General features: G+C 39.0%; 1 protein-coding gene and 1 long non-coding RNA gene across 6 annotated transcripts in view; one reads left to right on the top strand and one right to left on the bottom strand.

Annotated features, from left to right (window-relative positions):
* Positions 1-227: 227 nt before the first annotated feature.
* RTCB (RNA 2',3'-cyclic phosphate and 5'-OH ligase) overlaps positions 228-11,324 on the top strand; it is a 25,665-nt gene continuing 14,568 nt past the window's right edge. For 2 of the 5 annotated variants that reach the window (XR_014082339.1, XM_081591347.1), the window contains exons 1-7: positions 228-384; positions 3,024-3,099; positions 4,238-4,305; positions 5,580-5,679; positions 7,722-7,878; positions 9,492-9,648; positions 10,601-10,760. Coding sequence is in view for 3 of the 5 variants with exons in the window: in XM_081591347.1 (XP_081447473.1) it covers positions 292-384; positions 3,024-3,099; positions 4,238-4,305; positions 5,580-5,679; positions 7,722-7,878; positions 9,492-9,648; positions 10,601-10,760 (811 nt within the window). In the remaining 2 variants the exon portion in view is untranslated. Of the gene's footprint in view, positions 385-3,023; positions 3,103-4,237; positions 4,370-5,546; positions 5,680-7,721; positions 7,879-9,491; positions 9,649-10,600; positions 10,761-11,324 lie in introns of all 5 variants that reach the window. The other 3 variants (XR_014082338.1, XM_081591346.1, XM_081591348.1) reach the window with 2 other exon arrangements.
* The window catches only part of LOC145545933 (uncharacterized), a 6,557-nt gene continuing 704 nt past the window's right edge, over positions 5,472-11,324 (bottom strand). Inside the window, exon 2 of the long non-coding RNA XR_014082344.1 lies at positions 5,472-6,206. This is a non-coding gene — a long non-coding RNA (uncharacterized LOC145545933). The remainder of the gene's footprint in view (positions 6,207-11,324) is intronic.

The raw sequence follows: 11,324 nt of genomic DNA, 5'->3' as shown, positions 1-11,324 counted from the left end.
CACAAAGATAAACGATAGAGGATGGTCTGTCTTCACTGCTGCTAAGTCACTTCAGTCGTGTCCGACTCTGTGCGACCCCATAGACGGCAGCCCATCAGGCTCTGCTAGTAAAGGAAAAAGAGAGAGAGCGCGCGCGATTGATACAAGTTTTGAGCCTCGGCGCTTGCCGTCGCAGCTTTCCTGCTGCGGAACCGGCCGCGCCTGCGCGCCGAGTGCCGGAAGGCGGTGTTTCAGTAAGCGGGACAACGCGGCCAGCGGCTCCTCCAAGCGGAGCCTGGAGTGTTCGCCACCATGAGTCGCAGTTATAATGATGAGCTGCAGTTCTTGGAAAAGATCAGTAAGAACTGCTGGAGAATCAAGAAGGGCTTCGTGCCCAACATGCAGGTGAGGCGGGGGAGCAGGGCCCGTGGCTGGGGGTCCGCGGCGCCTCCCGGCCCACCGGGCGGGGCCTCCTCCAACCCCTCCAGACCCCTAGCGCTCGGGGGCCGCCCTCGCCTCGCCGCCAACGGATTTCCTTAAGGTCCCCGGCGTCCACCCCAAGTTCTCCTCCGGCCCCTGAGTGCTTCATTCGTGCCGACCCAGCGTCTCCGGGGGAGACGTCCCGGCACGGTGAGGGTGAAGAAAGCGGAATGAGTCCGGGGCATCCATATAAATACGAAACTGGCCTTTGCAGAGCGTTTTCACGCAGAAGTCTCATAATCGGACCGTTCCTGAGTCTTGGAGACATAAGTGGTCTTCCACTAGGTGGTCAGCCAGTCTGGAGTGGAGTTGCTTAGGCCGAACTCCGCTCCTCTGAGTCATGCTGGTCATTTATGTAACGTTTACGGACCTGTGTTCACTGTACCAAGTTTTTGGTTCACTGTACTGTTCTTTGTGGGGTGGTGTGTATTTTTTTTTTTTAATTGACAGGCAGAGTTTTAATAGAACAGTCTTGCTTCTCGAGACGGAAGAGAAAGGTCGCAGGGCAGGGTGTTTTCTTTTTCACAGGCACTTCTCAGTAGGGCCTGGAGGGTCATTCGGTTGCACAGCTTCCTTTACTCACCTAGTAGAAGCTCAGCTAAGACGTGGTGTCCAGTTCGTGTCTTCTTCGTCTGACAGAATGATGTATTCCCGATGGAGACTTGGGACCCTGATGCTAGAGAGTTTGAAAACCTGGTCTCTGTTATTTTGGGGCTTCCTTGCCATTTGTGCTTACTATCTTCCATTAAAGTGAAGAAAGAAGGCATTGTAAAGTTTTGGTGCATATGTTCTTAAATGGCTTTTGAAATCCCTTTAGATACCCTGCAAGTGTGATTCTGCATCTTGGTAAAAGTTCCTGAGAGCCACTCCACTCTTTAACTCAGTAGTATTTTTGAGTGTCCCCTATGAGCAAAGCACTTAGCTAGACGCTGAGGGGAGGAAAAGCCCATAGCGGTAAACCTCCCTTCTGCTCTGTTTTTTCCCTTGGTAGTTTCTTTTTGTGGAATCCGGTTCTCTGAATGGAGTAGAAAATAAAAAAAGCATATTATCATCCTAAGAGGATTGTGACACACATTGTCATGTTTTGACAGCAGTTCTAGCTTAACTTTTAATTCACACTGTCCTGCTAATTCTGCATGGGAGCAAGTCTGATTTTGCTCAGCACTTTCCATTAACTATTTAAACAACATTTTGCTACTACCTCTCCTTTGGGAATGAAAGTTGAAACATTGATATATTACTCTTAAAAAGTTACTGACCTTGATGCTAGGCTTGGGTTGAATTCCCATTCTCTTAAGAGTGTAAGTGTGAATTTCACACTTAGAATTCTCATCTCTCTCTTAATCTCCATTCCTCTCACAAGAACCATGTGCTGCACTAAAAATTCCTCTTTGTTCCTTAAAAACACTTCTCTCCCATCTTTATGTCATCATTCCGTTCAGCTCCTAAATATGTTGCCGTTCCAGTAATGTCTTTTGTCTTTAAAGAACCAGCTCAGTGTTCACGAACAGAACAAACTGTGAAGCTCCCCCCCCCGCCCCGCCCACGCCGCCACCCTAGACTGTTGAGCCCCTTCTACATCAGATTCTTCTGTAGAACTCTGTGCCTCATTGCACACTCTGCATGTTCTAGTCTGGGCCACATCCTAGACTGGAAGCTGCACAAAGGGACAACCTTGTCTAGTTTCTGTATCTCCCCTACTGTCCAGTACAGTGCCTGACACATAATGAGTCCTCAGTAAAGGGTGAATTAATAAATGCGACCCTTTAGAAAATTGCGCTGGAGACATTTTCCATCAACTGGTATTGTTAGTCTCCCAGTGGTAAGATGCAGAAGTTGTCTTTCTAATAAATCAATTTCCTTGTCCAGATGATTATTAAGTCTTTGGTTCTTCACTCCTTGGCAGATCCTTCATAATATTTGATCTCTGATTAACATGTTCTCGCCTTTGATGTTACATAATTATATCTTCCATTGTCTTGTGTGTGCCTCTATCATCAAGCTTTTTTATTCTCTTAAAATTACATAGATTGTAAAACTAAGCTTTTTTTTAATTCACTGTTTACATAAGTACAGATTTGTAAATCAGAACAGAAGACAGTAAAGTGTAGTGTGCTGTTGTCTTAGACACGGAAAGAGTATGCTTAGGTCAGATGATTGCATTTGTATGTTTAGATCTGAGTTTTTGATTCTTTTTTTTTCAAAACCTACTGATGTTTTAGAAGCACAAGAATACTGAGACCTTTGGCCTTAGTGAGAGCATTGTTGGAAAACTTCTCTTAATCACACATGAACACAAAATATTTTACCTGTTGAACTTTTAAATGTGGCTTATGAGAGGAGAATAAACAAAATAATTTGTGGAACATTGTAAAATACATTTTAAAGATATATTTAAAGATGGGAACATGCTGTAAGAGGTTTTCTGCTATTTAAGGTAGTGTGAAAGTGTTTTATGAGGAGTAAAGCAAAATAAATATTGTCGACAGTGTTTGTATTCTATCCAGTACTTAAATATCAGGTCCGTGTGCTCCGACGTAATTTTTCCTTTTCTTTGATACTAGGTTGAAGGAGCTTTCTATGTGAATGATTCTCTGGAAAAATTAATGTTTGAAGAATTAAGGAATGCCTGTCGAGGTGGTGGTACGTAAATGTTAGAGTTTTACATGTGACAGTACAACTAGTGTGTGCCTTGTGGCCTGAAAATGGTAACTCAAATAATTATAATTTAAAAATACAAAAGTATTGTCAAGGAATGATTAAGACTTGAAGTGAGACAAAAGCCTGTTATTTATTCATGATCACATTTTTGGCCACCTGGCCTTGTAGAAAGCACTTTAGCTGGATAGACCTGGTTGGTTTTGCACCTAACCTCTGACAGTTACAATAAGAGCAACCATTTACTGTGCACTTACTATGTAAATGTAAGCATTTACATAGCTTATGGCATGTAATTCTTGGAGTAACTCTAAGAGGAAGATATCTCCATTTTACAGATGTTTAAGTCAAGGCTCGGTGAGGTTAAGTCATTTTAGTTCGTCCAAGGCTATGGTTTCTCAGTAACAGAACCAGAATTCAGATCCAGTTGTGTCTAATTACAAAGTCAGTATACCTTTAGTCTCACTAAACTTCAGTTAACTCATCTGTAAAATAGAGTTTGTCACACCTATCTTGCAAGACTACCGGGAGATATAGAGATAAATGTATAACATTCTGATGATGATGGTGAAATAGAAATCTAGTTTTAACCCTTTTATTTTTTAGGTCAACAAACCTAAAATAAATTTCACCTCTGTCTCACCAGGGCATGCTGACTTGTCTAAAATGATGTGCTGATATTACAACCCCAGATGCCTTGACTCTCCATGCAGGGTTTTCACAACACTTCCTAATTGCCCTTCTTTGTCATTTAGAGTAAAACTAGTTTTGTTTTTTTTTTTTAATAAATATTATGAACAGTTAAAAGAATGCTTTTTTTATGTTGACAACATAAGGTGTAATGATTATGTTTTACAACTCCAAGTACAGTATTTGCAGGCAACCTTCACGGTCTGCACAGAATACTGACGGCATGTTTGTAATTAGTCTGGTTGCCCTCACTGCTTTCCCGTGTGTGTGCTGCCTTCTTTCCCACTTCATCTCAGACACACTCATGAAAACTTTGTTGTTGTAGTCCTAACCACTACCCCTTCATTTTATCCAATCTAGAAAAGTTTGACTATATTTCTGCCAAAAATCAAATGTGTTCACTTTTCTCATATTGAAATTTTGTTTTCAGGTGTTGGTGGCTTCCTGCCAGCCATGAAACAAATTGGCAATGTGGCCGCCCTGCCTGGAATTGTTCATGTGAGTCCATATTCAGAGCTTTAATCACTTATATTTTCTTTTAGTCTGAAAGTATGTTGAATAGGTGAATGGCCATGCCTCGCTGATAGTGGTATCATCTAGACAGTGACCCTCATATGTCTAGAAATAACCGTGAAATTTAAAGAAATAATTGAGTCTGGGTGATATCTCAGTTTCTGGTTGCCTTTGGCCAGAATCTGTAAGTGTTTGAGAACCTTTGGAGTAGATTTTGTTCTCTTGTTTCTTGTTGTTGTACACATTATTCTTGTATTAGTGTACCACCAGTGAAAGTTTCAGTGTGGCCCCATTCAAGAGGATGACTGGAGGAAGATTGGAAAGAAGTATAAGGGTTAGGACTGAGGGAAGGGAGAGAGGTGCACAATATAACTATTGAGGATATGATTGGAAAAGGAGGCTGGTGGTGATGCTGGGGATAGAAATGAAGGGTACAAGTGGGGCCCCAACCCGAGTCTACATTCAGATTCCACCATTAGGGGTAGATGTTAAATCCAGCAGACATGTTTTGAGGTCTTGATGCAGGTTACTATGTTCAGCACTTGAGGGAAGAAATGAAGAGACGTGGCTTGTACATTTAAGGAAGTGTTCGGGTGTCTGCATATATCCCTACCATGTTGTGATTTCCATTCTTTCTGAGTCAGAATACTTCCCTAGGCCCCAGATGTAGACTGTGTACAGTTTTCATTCCCTCAGATGTGTTACATTTGTCTGATTTCTTAAATACTGAGGACCTTTGTAAATCTGGTATTTCTCTCCTGTCAACCTGACATGACCACAATTTGTCAATGTCTAAGCATCATCTTTAAAATGTAATAGTATTAAAATTAGTGTGTGGTTCTCCTATATCATGTTGTACTGAGGTGTTTCTTTTTTCAGTTTTCTTAGTTAATGGTCAGAATTTGAGGAGACAGGGAAGGTTGTGGAATTTTTTGTCTTTTTGCTGAACTGCAAGTGGGATCCTAGTTCCCCGACCAGAGATTAAATCCATGCCCCCTGCAGTGGAAACACAGAGTGTTAACTACTGGACAACTGGGAAAATCCCAGTGGTCAAACTTTGTAAAAAGTCTTTCCTGCTCTATCTAGCTTTATGATTAGGAATTATTACACCCAATTTCCACCAGTAGAGAAGATTTCATGAAAACAGAATCTTGATTTGGGGAAGGTTTTAATTCCCAGTCTGTTTTAGAGTGAGATCTGTCAGGCAGCCAGAGTGCCATGTGGAGAAAGGTGTATTTCTTTTTCTGATTTTCTTTCAGCGATCCATTGGTCTTCCTGATGTCCATTCAGGTTATGGGTTTGCTATTGGAAATATGGCAGCCTTTGATATGAATGACCCTGAAGCAGTGGTATCCCCAGGTAAGGTCACTGTGCACGTCTGCTGTCAGGTGTGTAGCTTCTCAGAATCATAGCCTTTCTAGAATAGACTGTGGCTGCTTTTTGTATGTGCATGTCAGCCTCATGATGTCCTATCATTTCTTTTCTTCATTTACCGAGAGGATTAATTGTGGACCCTTGGAGGCTATTAAAATACCAAATGAAGCATATATTTATTTAAAACTATTTGAGCTCCTGCTTTGTGCCAGGCATTATTCAGACATTGGCTACAAAACAAACCAAAACACTTCCCTGGCTAGTGTAATTTCTTTGTGTCGCAGTTACCTCTTAGGCAAATTGGAGCTAATGATATTACTTATGACATAATATTTTTGTGAAGATTAAATGCATTAAGCTGTGCTAAAATACTAGACACTTAGGAAGTACTGGATAAGCATCTGCTCTCATTATCATCGTTGTCGTCCACTCTAGTTGTACACTTCTTTTCTGCTGTGGTGTGCTTTCACTGAAAATACCTCACACCAGAAGTAATATCTTGCTCTCAGAGTCTGAAAAAAGAAAGATGAAAGTATAAATTATATGTTGAGAGTTTTGGTGGACAGGATCATTTTAAAGCAATCCTCTGCCAAGAATAATGAGAAAAGCTGTGTAAAATTTTCAAAACAAAACCAAAACACATCTGTTGAAACCATACGAAAACTGTTGAGACAGTAAGAATTTGTGAGGCTAAGATCCAGAGCAAAAGTGCAAGTACATGCGCCCAATATTTAGCACTTTTAGTTTTTCTTTTGAGGTCATGGCAGATTTGTCCTTAAGGACACAGATGATGTGAACAATCCTGTTACAGACTTGACACCTTAACCTCTAAGATGTATATGTGATTGTATGTGCACCCACATTATAGTGCATCCAAGAATTGTAGAATACACATTCTTTTCAAGTGCACATAGAATGTTCACCAAAACTAAACCATGTACTGAGCCACAAAGATGGTCTCAAATTTCAAAGCATTGAAATCAAGAGTAGCAGTTCTCAAACTTTAGACTTGAGACCGTTTTACATTCTTAAAATTATTGAAGGTTGGTCTCAAAGGCTTTTATCAATGTTTACCTTACTGGAAATTAAAACTGAAAAAGTTTAAAACAGTAACATGTAAGGACACATTTCATGTTTCATTACGCCTCACAGCAAACATGTTATCACATGTCACATAGCCTTTGGAAAACGTCACTGGACAGTAGAGAGAATACATTTAAAAAGCTAATAAATGTCTTAACATTGTTGTACAGTTAATCCTAAAGATGTGAAATGATCTCTGGGCCATACCTAAGAACCACTGATAACAAAGAGTAGTATCCTACCACAGTGGAGTAAAGTTAGAAATCATGAACAATAAAAACTAAGGGGAAGAAACCCCATATGTTTATAAATTGAGCAGTATGCATTTAAATAACCCGTGGGTCAAGAAAATCATAATGGAAACTACAAAATAATTTTAACTAATGACAATTTTTAAAATAACCTGTCTAAAAATTGTTACCATTAATACCATCCTTGGATAGAAATACACAGCCTTCAGTGCACAGATTACAAAAGAAAAAAGGCTACAGTATCAATGATATAAGCATCCATACCAAAGTTAACAAAAAGCACAACAAATTAAACCCCAAAATGATAGAAAGATGGAAATAAGAGCAAGATTAATGAAACAATGTACAATGGAAAGGATCAACAAAGTCAAAAGTTGGTACTTTGAAAGGACTAATAGAATTCATGAACCCCTGATAAGAGTGACCTAGAAGAAAAGAGAAGCACATAATTCACATTTTAATCTCTGGTCTAAATGTTACTTATGGTTAGTTTTGCCTCCTTGGCCCACAGAGTACCTTTAGCATGTGTTTAAATTATGTTGTTGTTAGCTACTTTGTCAGCTACTTTAAAACATAGTTATCTTTAAGAGTGGCTATCTTTTAAACCCTTTATTCTTAGTGGGTAACCACTGGTAACAGTGCCTAACCACCTGGCTTTGCTAATATTTGACTTAATTTTTCTCTATTTTGTAGGTGGTGTCGGATTTGACATTAACTGTGGTGTCCGCTTGCTGAGAACCAATTTAGATGAAAGTGATGTTCAGCCTGTGAAAGAGCAACTTGCCCAAGCTATGTTTGACCACATTCCTGTGGGAGTGGGGTCAAAAGGTGTCATCCCAATGAATGCCAAGTAAGAACAGAAGTTTCCGATATATGGAATGAGAGATAATAACCACATGATCCTCACATTCATTTCCAGTGTAGGACATTTAGGAGATAGGGATTGTTCGGTCACTTTTCAGGAAGTGTAATGAATTGTTTTTTTAAGCATGAGGTCCATAACGTTTGTTAGAAACGTTAGTCAATTCATGTTCATTGTGACAGCCTTTGACATACAGTTCTAAATAATATCCACTAATATTTACTGAGCATTTCCTATGTGCAAAGCATTGTGTGGTGGTGGATGTGTATATCATTTTGTGTAGGTAATAATGCTAATATTATTCCTGGTTTACAAGAAAGGAAACTGAGATTTAAAGAGATAATAGTAAATAAGCTAGTAAGTAAAGTCAGGATTCACATCAAGGATCCTTTGGCTTCAGAGGTTATATTCTGAACCCCACTGTCCTTTGTCAGTGAAGATGTATTTATTGACGACCTTCCTTTTTGGGTGATAGCCCTGAATTTGTTCTTCACCTACGGTATCATGTATTTCCAAAGTAGAGAATTCCATATAAGACTACACTCCAGTGGCCTTTTAGTGGCCATTGATGTACTGTGTCGTATCTTGTGTAAAGCTGTGCACCTTACACTTTGCAAGGTGTGCTTAATACGTGTTCCTCTTTCATAGCTTCTGTTTTATTTTTAAAGTTTGTATGAATTTTGTGTTCTATTCAGATACGTGTACAGACATTAATATTAAAACGTTTTAGCTATTTCCTGTTATATACAACTCCTATTTACCAAAAAGCAAAACACAACCCCCCAAAGAAACACTTGGAGTAAAACTGATACATTGGGAAGATGCTTATTCTGTGATTTTATGTGGTCCCTGACATGCAGTTCCACTTTGAAAAGCATGCTTGGAACATCTAATAAATTCCAAGCATTTTTACAAATATTTTTGATAGGAATTTTGTCCTAATAGGTAATGTTTGAAATGAGCTGTTGTAGGGAGGGCACATGGATCATTATAATTGCTCCTGATAGTATTTTGAAAGAGGGCTGGACCTTAGGTGAAGATGAGAGCTTTTTCCTTTCAGGGATTTAATGTGTATACACCTCAACTTCAAAATGCAGATACAGTAAAGCTAGGTGGTACTTCTGTGAAGGTAGGAATAAACCTTAAAATTTAACCTATGTTGCCTGAGGACATTGAGATAGCTTTATTTATTACTTGTAATTTTTCATAAGTTACTATGAAAAGTTAGTGTTAACTGTGGTCAAGTTGGTAGTAGATAATGATTGTTGATTATAGTTATAAATTTTCTGTGGCTGCTTAATCACTGCATCATAGAATTCAGGATCAGAGTGGTAAATAAAATTTGAAAAGTATGAGGGGCTGTAAAAACGTGAAGAACTATAATCATCTCCAATGTGGCATTTAGTAGTTTAATATTTAATTATTTATGAAACTGCTTTTGTCAAAAAACTAAAATTGCTAATAGCATGAACTATGTCTCACACAATGCCTGAGGCACAGGCAATAAATGCAGTGCTTTCCTCTGCCCTTTGAGATGTGGTCATTCTTAGGTTTTGATCTGCCTTGGCTGGGAAGTGACCTTCACCTTGTTACTCACTCAGAGACTTGGAGGAGGCCTTGGAGATGGGTGTGGACTGGTCCCTGAGAGAAGGCTATGCCTGGGCAGAGGACAAGGAACACTGTGAGGAGTATGGAAGGATGCTGCAAGCTGATCCCAATAAAGTCTCAGCCAGGGCTAAAAAAAGAGGCCTTCCCCAGGTAACATTCACTTTGGAGGGGAGACATTGATTTTTTTCATGTTTTTTGGGGGGAGGGGGTGCGGGTGGAGTCTGTCTTCTATGTGTGGAGTGTATATCCCCAGCTTTTTTTCAGAGTACATTGAAAGGAACACAAATTTATTTATGCTCCATTTTAATTCTTTTAAAAAGCTCTCAGGAGCTTGCATATATTCATAAAATAAAACAAGGTGTCATGAATTAGAAGTGGGTGGGAAGAAAATGAAATATGATTATAAGACTTAAAATATATACCAAAATTGCTTATGTAGAAACTTTGACAATCTACAGATCTGGCTGAAAGTTTTCTAGCATCTAAGTTGAAAACAGATACCTTGTCAGTTCTTGGTGTTCATGAGATAAAAATATACCAGATGTTTGAAATTTATGCTGGTTGTAATGGCTTTGCCACTAATTCACTATGACCTTAGGCAAGTCTCTTGCCTTCTGGGTCTTGTTTTCTTAGCTGAAAATTGAGATAAAAGTTAAAACTAGGCAACCTCTGAAGACTCTTGTTGCACTGCCATTTTCTGGGTCCCTAAATCTTAGCTCCAATTATGGGATATATCCTTCCAGTGGTGTGTTGTGTAAGAGTCAGCATTCATCAGAGTTCATCCCAAAATTTGAGAATTCTCCATGATGTTTAAATTGTCCTGTGAACCATTTGATGGTCTGAGTTTGATGAAGCTTTTAATGTGTTGTACCTCAAGCAAATAATGATATAATAAACTGCAGGAACTGCTGTACACTATTTTAATTGTGCGGAATACTACTTGAAATTAATGAAACCTTTCTAAGCTTAGTAGTTTCTTTATTACATAAAACACTATTTGGGCGGTTATCTTTTTGTTGATTGTTCCTATCTATTTGCTTTTTAAATGGATTTTTTCAAACCAGAGTAGCTGCTGTTTTATCAAACATTCTCACTTTTGTAGTTGGGGACTCTGGGAGCAGGCAACCACTATGCAGAAATCCAGGTTGTGGATGAGATTTTCAACGAGTATGCTGCTAAGAAAATGGGCATTGACCATAAGGGACAAGTGTGTGTGATGATCCATAGTGGAAGCAGAGGCCTGGGCCACCAAGTCGCCACAGGTATATTCTGGACCTAAGTTTTGGCTTGGTGCTAAAAAGTAGATTTTATGGGGAACCATATAGAAGTTTAAGGAAGAAAGTGCTGAAAGTGTACTTGTAGTTTTTACTGTCATTCTTCTCACTGGCTATGTGTCCTTAAACAAATTAACTTCACTAGGCCTTAACTTGCTTGTTGGAAAAAAATGAGAATAATACTTATTTTGTATGGTGTTGTAAAGGCTCCAGTTTTTATGTTTACTCTACAGATTACTGTTACTATCTGACCAAGAAAGAGCAATAAAAATCTTAAATTGTAGAATTTATGATAGATGCAGATTTATCAAGATTGGGTGTTATGATGGATTCAGTGATGAAATAGCAAGGACTCTGCCATCAGATTATCTCATGAGAGAGATGTCATGTTCATTAAAAAGAAAAACTAAAGACAAAAATAGTAATTGATAAAATACGATGGAAGAGACAAAATGGGTAAAAGATTTTAGAGGTGACTTCATAGACACAACATTTGAACAATCATATGTGCAGGACATTCATGACCAGAAGACAGCATAAACAAAAGCAGGA

The sequence above is a fragment of the Giraffa tippelskirchi genome, chromosome 4, assembly GCF_054371585.1.
Source record: "Giraffa tippelskirchi isolate mGirTip1 chromosome 4, T2T-mGirTip1v1.2.pri, whole genome shotgun sequence".
Lineage (NCBI taxonomy): Eukaryota > Metazoa > Chordata > Mammalia > Artiodactyla > Giraffidae > Giraffa > Giraffa tippelskirchi.
The sequence above is the reverse complement of the archived record's forward strand: the minus strand, read 5'-3'. Positions and strand labels throughout refer to the sequence as shown.